At 34.7% G+C, this 15,553-nt stretch overlaps 1 protein-coding gene across 1 annotated transcript in view; it reads right to left on the reverse strand.

The window, feature by feature from the left end:
- Positions 1-14,173, reverse strand: part of LOC149412725 (serine protease inhibitor 3/4-like) — a 60,662-nt gene extending 46,489 nt beyond the window's left edge. The window contains exons 1-4 of the mRNA XM_089645398.1: positions 14,096-14,173; positions 12,761-12,901; positions 11,097-11,306; positions 8,454-8,598 (exon numbers count right to left, since the gene is read on the reverse strand). Of these exons, the coding sequence (XP_089501524.1) occupies positions 8,454-8,598; positions 11,097-11,306; positions 12,761-12,901; positions 14,096-14,173 (574 nt within the window). The remainder of the gene's footprint in view (positions 1-8,453; positions 8,599-11,096; positions 11,307-12,760; positions 12,902-14,095) is intronic.
- Positions 14,174-15,553: the final 1,380 nt, after the last annotated feature.

A 15,553-nucleotide genomic window follows, 5' to 3' on the forward strand; every position in this document is an offset into this window, starting at 1 on the left:
TTAAAAAGTCCTTTTAAGGACTACTTTACGCGGGTAAACCGAGAACATTATTCTACATATATATATATATATATATATATTTATATTTATTTTTGTTTAATATAAGTTTTTTTGGAAAAAAAAAATGATTTTATTTATTTGTTCTTGTTGGTTCGTAATACAGCCCAATTCGGAAGGGAGATTATTGTAGTTTTTTATGGCTTGGTAAATATAATGGTTTTGCATTTGACTTGTTTTAAAGATTGGCGTAATAAATTGATTTCCATTTCTCATGAGTTTGTAAAATTCTTGATATTCTGTGTTATTTTTTTCTTTACACATTTTTATAATGGAAGTTTGCTTAAATATATCATCAATATTTGGTACTGGAAACAATTTAAAAAGCAATTTTGTTGGGAAAGTAGAGTTTTTTTTAAGTATTACTTTTATAATAATTTTTTGCGAGACTTTTACTGAGTTTAGGTTGTTTTTATAAGATCCTCCCCAACCTATGATATGATATTATTTATTAAATTCCAGAGGACCCTTTTTAAAGACGGATACAACTGAGGTACAGGAACTAAGTTTACGACACCTGCCGCCCAAATAGTGTTATCATTAAAAGGAATGTGCTAGGCGAACTGTCAATCAGCTGTGAGCGAGAGACGAGCTAACGACCTTTTCATATGTAGGCCGATAACTTTTGTTTTAATTAATATCGAGAATTTACCTACCTGCCGATCTGTTATTCTTTTAAAACATAACGAATCAAATCATGACGTTGTCCCTGCGGTAGGTATTGAATCGCCGACGAAACATAAAATACCTATTACAAATTAGGCCAACCAATATAAATTCGCAGTATAAAAATACCTATCTACAGGGTACCTACCACAACACTGGCGTACAATTGAAACAGCGAACACTATGAGGAATAGAGGCGTTTAGGCTACGGCAGTGTACAGTCAGTCGAAGGAGAAGTTTTGATAGCGTATGACCGCCCGAATAAAAAGCGATCGGATGCAACCAGACAGAACAAAAATGAATACTTTTCTTCTGTTATTTGACTTTCTAATTTAATACTTTTCATCTATTGTTTGACTTTCTAAGCTACGAATTGGGATGCACAAAACAAATCTAGAGTCAAAAGAGGGAGATGGTAATCTCCGAAATAAAACTACCAACCGAACAAATTTTCTCAACAGGTACCTTTCGAGAGGTGGGCAGCCTCTTTAAATTAAATGCAAAAATCAAACCAATTATCCGTTTATACCTACCTGAGAGGATAGGTATTCAATAGAAGTTACCCATACCTAATACACGAGGGTGCTAGTAACCTCATAAAATAAATACTGGAACCAAATATTAAAATACAGACAGTCCTCATCCTAAATTTGGCATTTCGAGTAGACCTTACATATATCTCACATGATAATTGGCTGAATGGGTAGGCACACAACCTATCGCTAAAAGCAGGCTAAATGTCGACAAGATCGTCGTGTGTTATCTATGTTATTGACCTAGAAAGGGATGTAAATTCCCGACGACGAGGAAGTTACAACGTTTTCTGGAGGTGGCGCGTAACTTAGGACCTTACGTGTCACATTTTCGCGACTAGATTCGTGACAAGGGATGTCATGGTTTTCCCCTTCTACACTCAGTAAAGTAGATTATCCTGGAGGTGTATGAGGTTGGGGCAATTCTGAAATTGGTGATGAGACCTGGTTTTCTTTATTCTGGCGTGACGGTTGCCGATTTGGAACAAGGGGAGACCTGGCCGGTTGTGATATCCAGACACGCAGATATCGATCGCCTTGTTCAAATTATCATCCATCGGTTTTGTTTGGTAAAGAGGAGGAGCCAATCTTAGCTTGAAAAAAATTCATTTCCTTTCCTCTCCTTCCCCTCCCAAAATATATACATGGATGGCGCCGACAACTAACACCATAAATTTATCGTATGTATATCACATATATAAAATCTAACACTTTATTATATTCATATTACCCTACGATAGATAGAATCGCGTAGCTAGTTGGGGAGCAGGCGACTTAGAAGATAAGGTTTATGAAATAGCTTTAAAACACAGCGGTAATGGATTCAACTCACTCTATCTCAAAAGAACCGAGGGATACCACACATACATAGATAACTAGGTTTCTATACCGAGAAACAAAAAAAACCAACACAACGTTCGGTGAAGCCTTTTTATACTGAACCGTCACGTGAAATGAGTACGTTCAAGGTCGTACGTCACGTAGACAAACTAGGATGTACACACTTGAAGGGATGTGTATTAAAAAGAGGGGCAAAGGCTTGAAAGACGGCAGGGAGGACATTCCTACCCCGGATATATACATAACCAAAGCCTTATGGAAAAGTTACCTGTGGGACTTAAAGAAAATTTATCGTAGAAAGAAAAGAAGAAAAAGTAAGAAGGGCAGATCATTACAACTTATCAAAAAAGACCTTTCATCATTGTCATTGTTCATTACTGGGCTAAGGGGGGAACCCATGGGAGCCCCAAGGATTTGTTTATGTATTTGTCCCTCAAACTGAAAGTAGGTATTTTTAAGGCAATGTTCCGTCAAAGTGATAAAATCAGCAGGAACGTCTAGTTTTGTTTTAATTAACTCTAATGCTTCAACGATTGGTATTTTTGTAAACAAAGAGATGTCACTAATAAACGCTTAACTTCATCCATAGTACAACATGTCCTTAATGAAGGTCATAAAATGGACTTTAATAATACCACAACAATAGCTAGCATATACAATGAGCCAAAAAGAATTTACCGCGAAGCAATTGAAATTCATAAACATAAAAATAATATGAATACCAGAAATGACTCAATTAGAATTCCCAACACCTGGAAAGTTATAATTGACCAAAATAACCCAAAACCGACATTTCCAAAATTCTCAGAAACACTTCCAACAAGTTCAAAACAACCCAATCGGGTCGCTACACACATACTGCTTGATATTGCCAACCCCGCCCCCACCCCCTCTACCGTCAAATCACAATCAACACGCATACTTCGTCCTAGACATAAGAATTGATAAGCACCCACTTGTATCTTGACTTCCGGACCGAACAGACACGCGAAAGCGTTCAGTTTGAGACGAAATTCAGGACATAAGGCCTCTGAAGATGGACAGTGAGATCTGTCCGAAACGTCAGAAATTAAAAAGTCCTTTTAAGGACTACTTTACGCGGGTAAACCGAGAACATTATTCTACATATATATATATATATATATATATATATTTATATTTATTTTTGTTTAATATAAGTTTTTTTGGAAAAAAAAATTGATTTTATTTATTTGTTCTTGTTGGTTCGTAATACAGCCCAATTCGGAAGGGAGATTATTGTAGTTTTTTATGGCTTGGTAAATATAATGGTTTTGCATTTGACTTGTTTTAAAGATTGGCGTAATAAATTGATTTCCATTTCTCATGAGTTTGTAAAATTCTTGATATTCTGTGTTATTTTTTTCTTTACACATTTTTATAATGGAAGTTTGCTTAAATATATCATCAATATTTGGTACTGGAAACAATTTAAAAAGCAATTTTGTTGGGAAAGTAGAGTTTTTTTTAAGTATTACTTTTATAATAATTTTTTGCGAGACTTTTACTGAGTTTAGGTTGTTTTTATAAGATCCTCCCCAACCTATGATATGATATTATTTATTAAATTCCAGAGGACCCTTTTTAAAGACGGATACAACTGAGGTACAGGAACTAAGTTTACGACACTTGCCGCCCAAATAGTGTTATCATTAAAAGGAATGTGCTAGGCGAACTGTCAATCAGCTGTGAGCGAGAGACGAGCTAACGACCTTTTCATATGTAGGCCGATAACTTTTGTTTTAATTAATATCGAGAATTTACCTACCTGCCGATCTGTTATTCTTTTAAAACATAACGAATCAAATCATGACGTTGTCCCTGCGGTAGGTATTGAATCGCCGACGAAACATAAAATACCTATTACAAATTAGGCCAACCAATATAAATTCGCAGTATAAAAATACCTATCTACAGGGTACCTACCACAACACTGGCGTACAATTGAAACAGCGAACACTATGAGGAATAGAGGCGTTTAGGCTACGGCAGTGTACAGTCAGTCGAAGGAGAAGTTTTGATAGCGTATGACCGCCCGAATAAAAAGCGATCGGATGCAACCAGACAGAACAAAAATGAATACTTTTCTTCTGTTATTTGACTTTCTAATTTAATACTTTTCATCTATTGTTTGACTTTCTAAGCTACGAATTGGGATGCACAAAACAAATCTAGAGTCAAAAGAGGGAGATGGTAATCTCCGAAATAAAACTACCAACCGAACAAATTTTCTCAACAGGTACCTTTCGAGAGGTGGGCAGCCTCTTTAAATTAAATGCAAAAATCAAACCAATTATCCGTTTATACCTACCTGAGAGGATAGGTATTCAATAGAAGTTACCCATACCTAATACACGAGGGTGCTAGTAACCTCATAAAATAAATACTGGAACCAAATATTAAAATACAGACAGTCCTCATCCTAAATTTGGCATTTCGAGTAGACCTTACATATATCTCACATGATAATTGGCTGAATGGGTAGGCACACAACCTATCGCTAAAAGCAGGCTAAATGTCGACAAGATCGTCGTGTGTTATCTATGTTATTGACCTAGAAAGGGATGTAAATTCCCGACGACGAGGAAGTTACAACGTTTTCTGGAGGTGGCGCGTAACTTAGGACCTTACGTGTCACATTTTCGCGACTAGATTCGTGACAAGGGATGTCATGGTTTTCCCCCTCTACACTCAGTAAAGTAGATTATCCTGGAGGTGTATGAGGTTGGGGCAATTCTGAAATTGGTGATGAGACCTGGTTTTCTTTATTCTGGCGTGACGGTTGCCGATTTGGAACAAGGGGAGACCTGGCCGGTTGTGATATCCAGACACGCAGATATCGATCGCCTTGTTCAAATTATCATCCATCGGTTTTGTTTGGTAAAGAGGAGGAGCCAATCTTAGCTTGAAAAAAATTCATTTCCTTTCCTCTCCTTCCCCTCCCAAAATATATACATGGATGGCGCCGACAACTAACACCATAAATTTATCGTATGTATATCACTTATATAAAAAATCTAACACTTTATTATATTCATATTACCCTACGATAGATAGAATCGCGTAGCTAGTTGGGGAGCAGGCGACTTAGAAGATAAGGTTTATGAAATAGCTTTAAAACACAGCGGTAATGGATTCAACTCACTCTATCTCAAAAGAACCGAGGGATACCACACATACATAGATAACTAGGTTTCTATACCGAGAAACAAAAAAAACCAACACAACGTTCGGTGAAGCCTTTTTATACTGAACCGTCACGTGAAATGAGTACGTTCAAGGTCGTACGTCACGTAGATAAACTAGGATGTACACACTTGAAGGGATGTGTATTAAAAAGAGGGGCAAAGGCTTGAAAGACGGCAGGGAGGACATTCCTACCCCGGATATATACATAACCAAAGCCTTATGGAAAAGTTACCTGTGGGACTTAAAGAAAATTTATCGTAGAAAGAAAAGAAGAAAAAGTAAGAAGGGCAGATCATTACAACTTATCAAAAAAGACCTTTCATACGGTTTCAAACGAGCTGTTTCTTAAGAAATTGTTATCGTTTGGCATTAAAAATACAGGAATGGGTTGGTTCAGATCTTACCTTAGTGATAGAAAACAGCAAGTAGAAATAAATACCTACCGACAATTCCTCAGAACTGGGACATTCCCTTGGGACCTGTTAAATCGCATTCGCGCCATTTTGAACTAACTTGTTGAATAACAAAGTTGCTAAATTTTTGTTATTTGTTTTTGGGGTGTTATGCCGTGTTGCACTAACTCCTTATTTAGCCAACGTTTCGGACAGCATTGCAGTGTCCATCATCAGGGAAGATGTGTTATTTGAGATTGTGGTGAAATGTGAGCTTATGTATGAGGATGTGATACCGTGTTGCCAGCTCCAACCCTCTGAGCTAACATAAACGTATAATTTTTAAAGTGGTTTTCTTCGTTTAGCTCTGGTGTAGCCGTCAATTACCGGATACCAAGAACTATTGAGCTTAGCTCCATCGTCTCTATTAATAGATTTGTAGATTGTGGTGACACGTGTCACGATATAAAATCTTTTAGAAGATAGATTAGCTGTTGAACTTACGAAGTAGTCGTTGTAGGTTACGAAGTTGTCTACCAACTACCAACCTACAGTTTTCCAATAATGTAATACATCTTACCACCAATCAAAGACGGATCTTTATTTTTTCAATTATAGAAATATCACCTGCTTGGATTGCAATTCTTGTCCTTGAAATTCCTGAAATTGTCTGGGCAATTTGTAAGGCAACAATTGAAAAAACTTGTTCATTCCATTTCCAAATGAGTTCAAGTAGTTATTAAAGCCAATGTTGGACATATTTCATATTAGTTAATGCACAGGGAAATATGTTCACAAACGTTTTTATTACATGTGTCAATAGAACTCAACATAATAGAGAAAGCTAAATTGTGCGAATATGTCAGAAATACGCATCAATATTAGAAGAACAGCTGTTTTTAACCCTGCAGAGAAGAAATATTTTATGATTACACCGGATTAATCATTAATTAATATTTAAATGAAGGATGGTTTAAAAATAATGCTTGAAATCCAGTTTTCTTTATTTGTTTTACTTTTAAATAGTTTTAATTAGATCGGTACTTTGATCTTCAGTAATAATTTATAAGAATTTAATAAAAAAATTAACTTCTGACTCGATTTACTCGAAAACGAAAGCTCAATTAAAAAAAATTCGACCACAAAATCGACTCCAAATATGATGTAGATTCACCAGTTTCCCACTTGTACTACAAGTTTCCGGACACCGTGTATAAACGATTTATGCAGTCTAAAAATTCCAGGTAACATTGTTAGTTTTGCAGATGACACTGCCTTAATATTTGAGGGTAAAACTTGGAGTGAAACATTAAAAAAATGTGAAACAGGTTTAAGGGTAGTTAAGAGTTATGTGAGTAATAATATTCTAACTTTGAATACACAAAAAAAAACAAATAAATCACTTAGCATTTCTTATATAAGTCAGCCATCTACCTCTCATAACTTGATTATTCAAAACTGTGTGCAAACGTGTAAATGCAACCCCTTAAAAAATAAAGGATATGTCATGTGTAACTGCAACCCCTTAAAAACAACGGATATGTCATATGTCAATGTACAAGTATTCAATACATATCAAGATGCATGTCTTGAGTTGCAATTGTTGAAAGACTACAATCATTTGGATCTGATACTTGCTGATGCAGCATTTGCATCCACGCCGACTAATATTCGTCAAATGTTCGCAATTATACTGACGACAGGTTATCCCAACACTAGATAATAATATATGTAATATCTAACATAACAAGGAAAAATACAAAACTACATGACTGAACACATAATGCACCGAATTGGACAAACATACCAAGATCCAAAAATTGATTTTACGCTAGAAATGTATAATGAAGCATTAATCGTGTTGATCGAAGATATGTGTATTCTAATTTCAAATTGGACAATTAATCACTACGACATGCCATCGCCAGATCGCCCAGCCGCCGAGTTAGTTCATGGTGATGTGCAGCGAGAACAGTATAACAACGTTGACTTACATTTATTGTGAACAATGAGCCGAACAAACAAGAATTTATGATCGAATTATGCTCACTTTTTCTATTTAAAAAGGCGGCTTTTTCTTCATGGATGCACCAGGCGGAACCGGAAAAACGTTTTTAATAACACTCGATATCAAATAAAATATCTACGATGCGAGTGACTTGAGCATTTTTTCTATGTATGTCAAATGCATAAAATATTCGACACCAGCGCCACCAGATAAAAGGTGGTCTACATAAAATGAGGTCTATATAAAATACGGTCTACATAAAAGGCGGTCTGCGGCAGGACAACGTCTGCTCGGGCACAATAGCTTAATATAAGTTTATCATTATAAAAACCTTTCGTTGTCACTGTAAACTGTTGTCAATGCAGTAAATCTTGTAAAATCTGTATAGTTTAAAAGCCCATCAGGGCGTTAAAATTATTAAGTAAATTTGAAAAAATCAAATTCTAATGAAAAAAACATTCGCATGAAAATCACATTCATATTCAGTAAAAATCACATTTAAGTGAACATCACATTCACATGAAAATCACATTGACGTGAAAAATAGCATTTTAGTGAAAATCAATGATATGGGAATCACTTGATTCTCATAAAAAAATCACTTACATAACAATAATTAATATTTAACATCAATCAAAGACAAAAATTAACTTAGTCCGTCCAAAATGGAATCTGAAATTTATAAAAAAAACCACGAGGGAATATAACACACAAAGAACAAGACACCCGCGACCCTTGCTTTGGTCTTACCGTTGGCAGCGGCAGCTTCAGCTCCTTCCTCGTTTACATCAATGCAGGCCTTCTGTATGATCTTGGAGACCATCAGATACTCATTGTTGACCAGGAGACCTCCGAGTTCCGCCGCATGGCTGTCGAAGATGCGGCTTATTCCCAGCTGGTGGCAATCAATAAATTGTTATGTCAGTACAATTTTAATATTTTTAATGGTGGGGATGAAAATGCTAATTAATAAAATAAAAACGATACAATCATCTAAAAATTGTTTTGCAAAATGACAACAATGTGATTTACAACCAACGCAGATGAACAGGGGATTATTATGTAATCTGTACAGATGAACATGGATAGTCTAAGACCTCAAAAAACAAAAACATGTATTCCTAGGCAGCGTATGAAATGGACGAACGATTTCAATATGTTCATTGTTCGTTCATATTTTTATGTACCTATACTAGACACAGATATGTTGTTATATAGGAAAAAATTACATTTACTTTTCTCACAAAATTATCCGATTGCCCAAGTAAACGAACAAAGATTAGCAGACCAAAAAGAGCAATTTTAAAAAATAATTTTATTCCTGTAGTAACATTAGATCAGATTAAAAGGGAAGTAGCAGATATATTGCAAATGGGGAATAATTTGGAACAAATTAATACAAGTAATAATGTTATATCAGATGTTAAATTTCCAATGATATTACAGTAGATTTAAATAACTTGGACGTTATTTATAATCTTAGGGAAATCAACATTGCAAATTCAAACTTAGTAAATGATAATGTAGTAGAATTAGCTAACTTAATATATAAAAAAATAAATAGATGTAGCCCACAGTTAGACCAAAATTACCGAAATTGCATACGTGAAAGAAATTATCGAAATTAATTTTTTAATTAAATAATATAATTTTACCAAAAATAATATATGAAGATATTAGTTTTGTGGATCTTTATACAATAGTATATGCTAGTGCTATCACTGGTTATTACAGTAATAGGTTAGGAATTAAATTATCGTCCTCTGATGATAGATCATAATATGATCTATCACCGATATAATAATATTATATCGGGATGTTCTGTATTAGCGCCGTCCAGGTATACATTTAGGCACAATCAAGTTATAAAAATAATTCACAAAATATGGTAATTAAACATAACTTGATTGACTACCGCAAAATGGTACTATATTATGAATACGAACCAAATTCATTTTTAGAAAATATATTATGATAAATCAATACTAACAGACCGAACGATTAGTCATAATAGACCCGATATAGTTTTAGTTGAAAAAATTTAAAAAAATAACTTAAATGATTGATGTCGCTATTCCAATTTGCTGTAATATTAAAAAATCTGTTTCTGAAAAAATAAATAATAATAATAACATTTAGGAGACTATTACCATTTGTTGTTTTGGCTACTGGCATTATACCTAGCTCTCTCATTCAAAATTTAGGCGTATTATATCTGTCAAAGAATTTATACATAAAAATGCAAAAATCAGTCATTTTATATACATGTAGGATTAAGAAAGATTTTTAAAATATTTATATTGAGGGTTCACTAGGATTTATAGGCCCTGTTAGGACTTCTACTGAGCCGAACCCTCTGATATTAAAATTATTTTCCCATTTGATCTCTGGTGAGTTGAAGTGTTGTTCTTGTATTGTTTTGTATTTATCATGCTTGTATAATGCATTTGCATAATGTGGATTGACTAGATGATCATTTATGGAAAAGTGTGTGGAAGAGTTTAATTTTTCCTGCGGGGAAGATTTAAACCCTCACAAAAAGTCAAAATAAATGCAATTCAGTTGAGATGTCAATGAAAATTTTATGTTATTACAATTATCATGAATGAGCAGGTGGTAATGAAATAGTTAAATAAGTACAATTCTCAAGAACGAGATGATAGGAATGTAAAGATTATGTTAGTACAATTCTCATGAATGAGCAGGTGGTAATGAAATGGTTAAGTTAGTACAATTCTCATGAATGAGATGGTAGGAATTAAAGATAAAGTTGGTACAATTCTGATGAATATAATATACCTTTTAAAACGGTAGTGAAAGCTCACATTGTGATAGGCACCACCAAATAGAAGAAACATAAATAGCATATCTTCCAAAGCAAAGATCCTTCACCTTTGGATATACACTAGAAAATGGATCTCTTTAATGTGAATACCGCACTAGAGTCCCAACTGCTTCTTAATAAAAATAGGAGCTAGTGGGACTATGATATACCGAAGTGGAAAAAGTTGTGAAGCAGAAGGGAGTTGGGCGGGGAAGGAAAAAAAAGAAAAAAAGAGAAAGGTGGAAAAGTAGAGGAAATATCTGACTACTCAGATCTGTTCACCAAACATGGCAAACACGTTTAAAGCAAAGTTTGTATTCGGAATTAAATTGAACCACGAACTTGAGAATCTAATAGAGTATGAAGCCATCGTTGACTAGAGTGATCAAGGACTAGAAAACATCAACAATTAAAATCATGGCTGAGTGGACGGCCAGAGGTATGCCGAGACTGTTGCTTGAGAAATGGCCAATCGCGGGAGATCGGAGCCAGTGGAAGAGGTCAAATCTCACCTCGGGATGAAGTTGAGTGGTATGGAAAGTAAACTGAACAAAAAATTTAAATAGCACCTTGGACAGGACTTCTTGGAGGTCAATGGTGCTCTCGATGCGGAACTTGGGCAGGTTTACAGTGACCTGTTTTTGGTGAAGGTTTTGAACCAGTGACTTCATGTTGGTGCTCGTCTCCAGCTTCTCTTCCAGCGCAGTCAGACCATCGACCTTGTTGGGCAGGATGATGACCATTGACATCTCTTCCTCCCGGTAAGGCAGCATCAATATCTGTGGATTAATAATACATTAAACCATAGAATAAAGAATAATACAAGAAGTGCCTTGTGAGCGTGTTTCGTGATCCAAATATAAGTTTGATTTTGACCGGAGATGTTCTTTGGATCGAATCCCTGCTTCTCTTCATAGTAAAGTCGCAAATGAGGTGGCTTGCAAATTTTGCACTGAGAATGCCAGAAAACCATAGACATTCAAATTGATAAACCAGCCAATTAAGAAAAGGGAAACAAACTAAGTTGCGCAGAGCGCAGGAGGCAGCGGGACCATCTCTCTTTCTACGATTTATCAACAAATGCATCAGACAGTATACAGGCAACTTGAATTGTAAAATCACTATTCAGCCCTCAAAAACGAAATCTTCTTAAGAATGACTAATAATTTTTACAATGGTGCGCAAATTGCTGGCTATTGGTAAAAACTTTTATGCAAATCTCAAATCGGGTAAACAAAATTTCGGGCTTGTTTATATCAATATGATTCGCACGAACGAAGAAAAATCCGACAGTGGACTTTGCTGCAAACCGCTGCCTTAGCGAATTTTATTGTTGATTTCAATATGCGCTCTTCGGCGGTCAATTTACGGCTTCGATATTGTAGTTTTTTCAAAGCATCGTCACGTGGTTTGCCTCCAACTCGACAAAATGATTCCCAGGTTTCGTGTTTGGTATGTCTATCAATTTGGAAGTTCTATGCAGAAGACCGACTTCCGCCTAAAATAATGCTTGCAAGTTTTGAGGAAAGATGTGCAGTGGGCTGCCGATAATTTTTATTTTTTTTATTTTTTATATTAAATCCACACAGGAGGCCCTGAAGAAAATAATTTCCCTCAGGGCCTATGTCATCTTTGAGGATGCTGTGTGGAGGATCTTTTTGTGGAGAGGAAGGAGTGAACATAGGTCTTGAAGAGTCCCATGTTGTAGGAGGGAGGAAACACAGAGGCCGGCAGTTCGTTCCACAGCCGAGCTGTTGAACTTAAGAACGAATCGTAGAAGCGACCCGTTCTCATGTGACAAATGTCAACCGTGTACAAATGTTGGGCGCGCGTTTGGCGTGTATCCTGACTACGCACCGGTGCCGAAGGGATCAATGACGCTAGTTTCTCAGAGCATCTTCCATTGTGCACTTCTAATGATAAACAAAATTATCTACTTAATATGGATAGAAAATCAGTGACGGAGCTGCTAATGGGACTATTAATAGGACTCAGAGACAAGTACAGCTGTCGGAAGGCACTAATAGCTGAACGAATAAGAAATAAACTCACTGACAGGCTACTAATATGACTATTAACAGGACACTGCCATCCCAGGGACGTTTTCAGCTGTTGGAAGGCACTTAAAGTTGATCAACAATCTGAAAAGTCTGATAAAACAAACATTGAACTACAGTTCAAATATAATAAGCGCGGACGCTACGATAACTAATGGATAATTATGGAAGATTACCTTTGCGTCCAATTCAGAGTTTTCTTCGTAAAAGAATTGGCCAATCTTGTGCATCATTTTAACGGGTTTCTTTTCGGTGGCGGTGATGTAGAAGTCTCTCTCTATGGTCTGGTTCGCATCGAACTTCTCCTTCCAGCTGCCCTGCAACACAAAATGTACCAATTGAATTATTTTAAAATCTAGAACAAAAGCACATATCGTTTTATTATGTTTTATTTATTTATTAGATATTATAGAAACAACAAGTACATGAGTTACAGTGATAAAACAATTTACAGACATTAAATATTTCATATAATAAAATAATACATAACAATCTTAATTAAGTAATCACAATTCCCGGTTAGTGGAGAATTATTCTCGATTCTAACTGGTTAGTTTTTTTAATAAAAAAAAAAAAAAAAAAAGAAAAAAAAAAAAAAAAAAAGTTAGTCAATTAACTTATTTTTTTTTATTTTTATTATTATTATTTTAACGTTCTTCTAAAATAATAAATTGCTATTGCAATTATTTAATTATTATTATTATTACAATTTTATTTTGTTTTTAGTTAAGGTTTTCAGTATAATTATTTCATTGTGATTTGAATTCTTTGAATCTATCATCAAGTGATCTAATATTTTCTGCCAATTTATTGAAGAAATTTGTTCCTGAGTTTTTGTAGTTTTGTTGACCCTTGAGTTTTTTTACAAATCGGAATTGGTAACATGTATTTTTGGAATGGTACGGTTTTGTTAAGGATATCCTCTTTTTAAACTTGTAAGGTTAAGTGATACAGGGACAGAGTATTTAATTTTAAGATGTGTAATAAATCACTATAATACAAAAAAATGGTCCAGAAAAACAGGTCCAGATGCCATTCCACCATTATTTATATCGAACTGTGCTAAATCTCTTGTTTATCCTCTTCATGTTATATTTCGTAAATCTCTTAAAGAAGGTGTTTTTCCTGATCTTTGGAAAACAGCACGTATCACTCCTATCTTCAAATCTGGGAATAAAAGTGACACCTCTAATTATCGCCCAATAAGTATACTCTCATGTTTTGGAAAAATTTTCGAATCCTTAATCTATAAAAGCATTTTTACACATTTTAAACATATTTTAAGTTCTGTTCAGCATGGATTCGTATGCAAAAGATCCACTACCACAAATTTAATCGAATATGTAGATTTTTTATGTACCAATTTTCACAAAAGAACACAAGTAGATGCAGTCTATACTGATTTCCGAAAGGCTTTCGATAAAGTCAGTCATCCTCTTCTGATCCAAAAACTAAAAAGAACAGGTTTCCATGGCAACCTCCTGAGATGGATTATATCGTATATCTCTAACAGGAGTCAATATGTACAAGTTAATAGTTATGAGTCCTCTCCCAAACTTGTCACATCTGGTGTCCCTCAAGGATCCCATTTAGGACCACTACTCTTTATTATACTCATAAATGATCTAACGGCAAAACTTTTTTGTAAATGTTTACTATATGCGGATGACTTAAAATTTTTTCATCCCGTGAATTCACAAGAAGACTGCAAAACTTTGCAAAAAGACCTCCTCACATTGTCTCAATGGTGTATAGATAATAACATGGAATTAAATATTAGCAAATGTAATATCATCTCGTTCACGAGAAATGTCCGTAAAATTGATTTCCCTTACACGATCTGTGATGAAATCCTAAAACGAGTAGACTCCATTAGAGATCTTGGAATCTTATTTGACTCGAAGCTAACCTTCAGAAACCATTACCAAAACATTGTCAATCAGGCTAATAAAATGCTCGGTTTCATCACCAGAGTCACTAAATCATTTAAGAACACCAGTAGCTTCAGAATCTTGTACTACTCATATGTAAGAAGCATCTTAGAGTACGGCTCTGTGATTTGGTCACCACATTATGCAATTCGTAGCAGGAAAGTGGAGTCCGTTCAAAAAAAATACTTAAGAATACTAGCTTACAAATCTGGAGTACATCGGAATCTCAGTAACTATGCTGAAAGACTTACTCACTTTAAAGAAGTCTCACTCGCCAAAAGAAGAAACATATCAGATATAATCTCTCTGTTTAAAATCATTAACAATATATATGATTCATCTTTAATTAATCAAATTAACCTTAATATAAGACCCAAATCCACAAGAAACCCTGTAACTTTTTGGATAGATACTTGTCATAGTAATACAAGTTTTTTCAAACCAACATCGAGAATGACTCGAATGTATAATAGATACTGCAATCTTCTAGATTTAGATATATTTTCAAACTCAATTAATACCTTCAGAAAGAACTTACACATACTTATACCTGATGATCTCCTCACTTAGAGCCATTTTATTATTTCATTCTTTACCAATCACCTACTTATGCATTAGCTCCACTATATATGTTTCGTGCGTGCATATGTGTATATATGTTTGCATAGAATATGCGTACAGTGTATACACTTATGAGTGTGTTTGTATTTAAATTTGTATGTACGCATCTATGTATGTGTATACGTATGTATGTATGTGTATTTAAATGTATGCATGTATGCGTATACATATTACATATATATATATAATATATTAATAAGTATGTAAGTTTCTTCCTAATAATTGATTTCGATCCTCCTTGTTTTTATATACATTCATGTAATTAAATTTATTATTACTGTAACTAACCAATTACTATTACACAAATAATATTGAGATGAATGTTGTGCTCACCTATAATTAGAAACATCATTATAACCATGTATAAATGTAAATTACTGTTAAAATTATGTGATGTATTCTGTTGGCGAGCCAATA

The sequence above is a fragment of the Hesperophylax consimilis genome, chromosome 22, assembly GCF_061612785.1.
Source record: "Hesperophylax consimilis isolate HC1 chromosome 22, BYU_Hcon_1.0, whole genome shotgun sequence".
NCBI classification, from domain to species: domain Eukaryota; kingdom Metazoa; phylum Arthropoda; class Insecta; order Trichoptera; family Limnephilidae; genus Hesperophylax; species Hesperophylax consimilis.